This window comes from Perkinsus marinus (assembly GCF_000006405.1).
Source record: "Perkinsus marinus ATCC 50983 genomic scaffold scf_1104296935322, whole genome shotgun sequence".
Classification (NCBI taxonomy): Eukaryota; Perkinsozoa; order Perkinsida; family Perkinsidae; genus Perkinsus; species Perkinsus marinus.
In genome coordinates, this window is record NW_003214498.1 from 343 (window position 1) to 1,511 (window position 1,169).

At 48.1% G+C, this 1,169-nt stretch overlaps 1 protein-coding gene across 1 annotated transcript; it reads right to left on the minus strand.

Annotated features, from left to right (window-relative positions):
- Window positions 1-555: 555 nt before the first annotated feature.
- Pmar_PMAR017986 (hypothetical protein) lies at window positions 556-1,068 on the minus strand (the record flags this gene model as incomplete). Its single annotated transcript, XM_002783968.1, has 1 exon — window positions 556-1,068. The coding sequence occupies one exon, from the start codon at window positions 1,066-1,068 to the stop codon at window positions 556-558; it is 513 nt and encodes a 170-aa protein (XP_002784014.1).
- Between the last annotated feature and the right edge of the window lie 101 nt (window positions 1,069-1,169).

Consider the following 1,169-nt stretch of genomic DNA (forward strand, 5'->3'; position numbering starts at 1 on the left):
CGACTTGCTGGAAAACACTTTTGGATTTGCTACTTTCAACATTGGGTTGCTAAAACCTATACCAGAAATTGCTAAGTTGTAAATGTGGTTGCTACTTTGTAACTGAGAAAGCAGCACATACAAAAGAGCAAAAAAGTGAGACTGTCAGAAATTATGGCATTTGGCAAATCCGCAATATTAGCAAAAAGTTGCGATTGCCGGATTGTATTACACCGATTATCCGGCACCCTCGATTAAACAAACTTCCGGGAGAAAGGGGCCGCACCTCATGACCGGTAAAATAACATACGCGGTTGAGTATGCCATAAATCGAATAGATAGTTACGTAGGTATATGAGAGTCTACGCGTGGGAGAGTATGACTAACCCAAGTCGTAGCGTAAGTTAGCCAATGTAAGGTATATAAAGAGCAATGGGAGACGGGGTTGGATTGAGAGGCGTCGCGTCTCCGCGTCACGTCTCACGTCACGTCACGTCTCACGTCACGGGCGTGCGCTACCGTATTCGACGTGCGCGTGTGGATCGCGAGTAGCGACATGCCTCCCCCCCAAAAAAATCAATAGTTGGTATTGGTACTGTTCGCATCATCGAATCGAAAGGTCATATTAGACGGATCGATAAAATCCGTCGCGGTACCATCTTCCCAACGGATGCGAATGAGCGAGTCGATGTCGTCCACTATGACTCCTTTCATTGGACCTTGACCGTTGTTTACGTCGTCGACTATAATAGGCATTCCTATCCTCGTAGGGAAGCGACAATTAAGGCAATCGGAGTGGTCCTCACCCGTGAAGCTTGAATGGCGAAGGGGGACGACGTTGTGAGGGCTCTCGACCCTGACCTGTCCATTAGGATACACTACCTGAATACCATGCGTAGAATTGCGAGTAGATGGACGTAGTAGAATGACGTGTGCTAGTCGGAAGGAATCGCCGAGCTTCTGCTTAGGATGATACACCAGGACCGGGTTACCGTAGACATACCAATGTTGATCTTCGGGCTTACTGACCTTCTTGAATAGGTACGATGAGGCACTCTTAGCTTTTAGCTCTTGCCAGACCGCAGACATATAAGCTCGCCTGAATGAGCGGCACGTCGTCACGACTGGTTGTTGCGTTGGAGTGGGCGTAGAAGTCAGTGATGGGCTACTGCATAAACCTCTATTCCTTG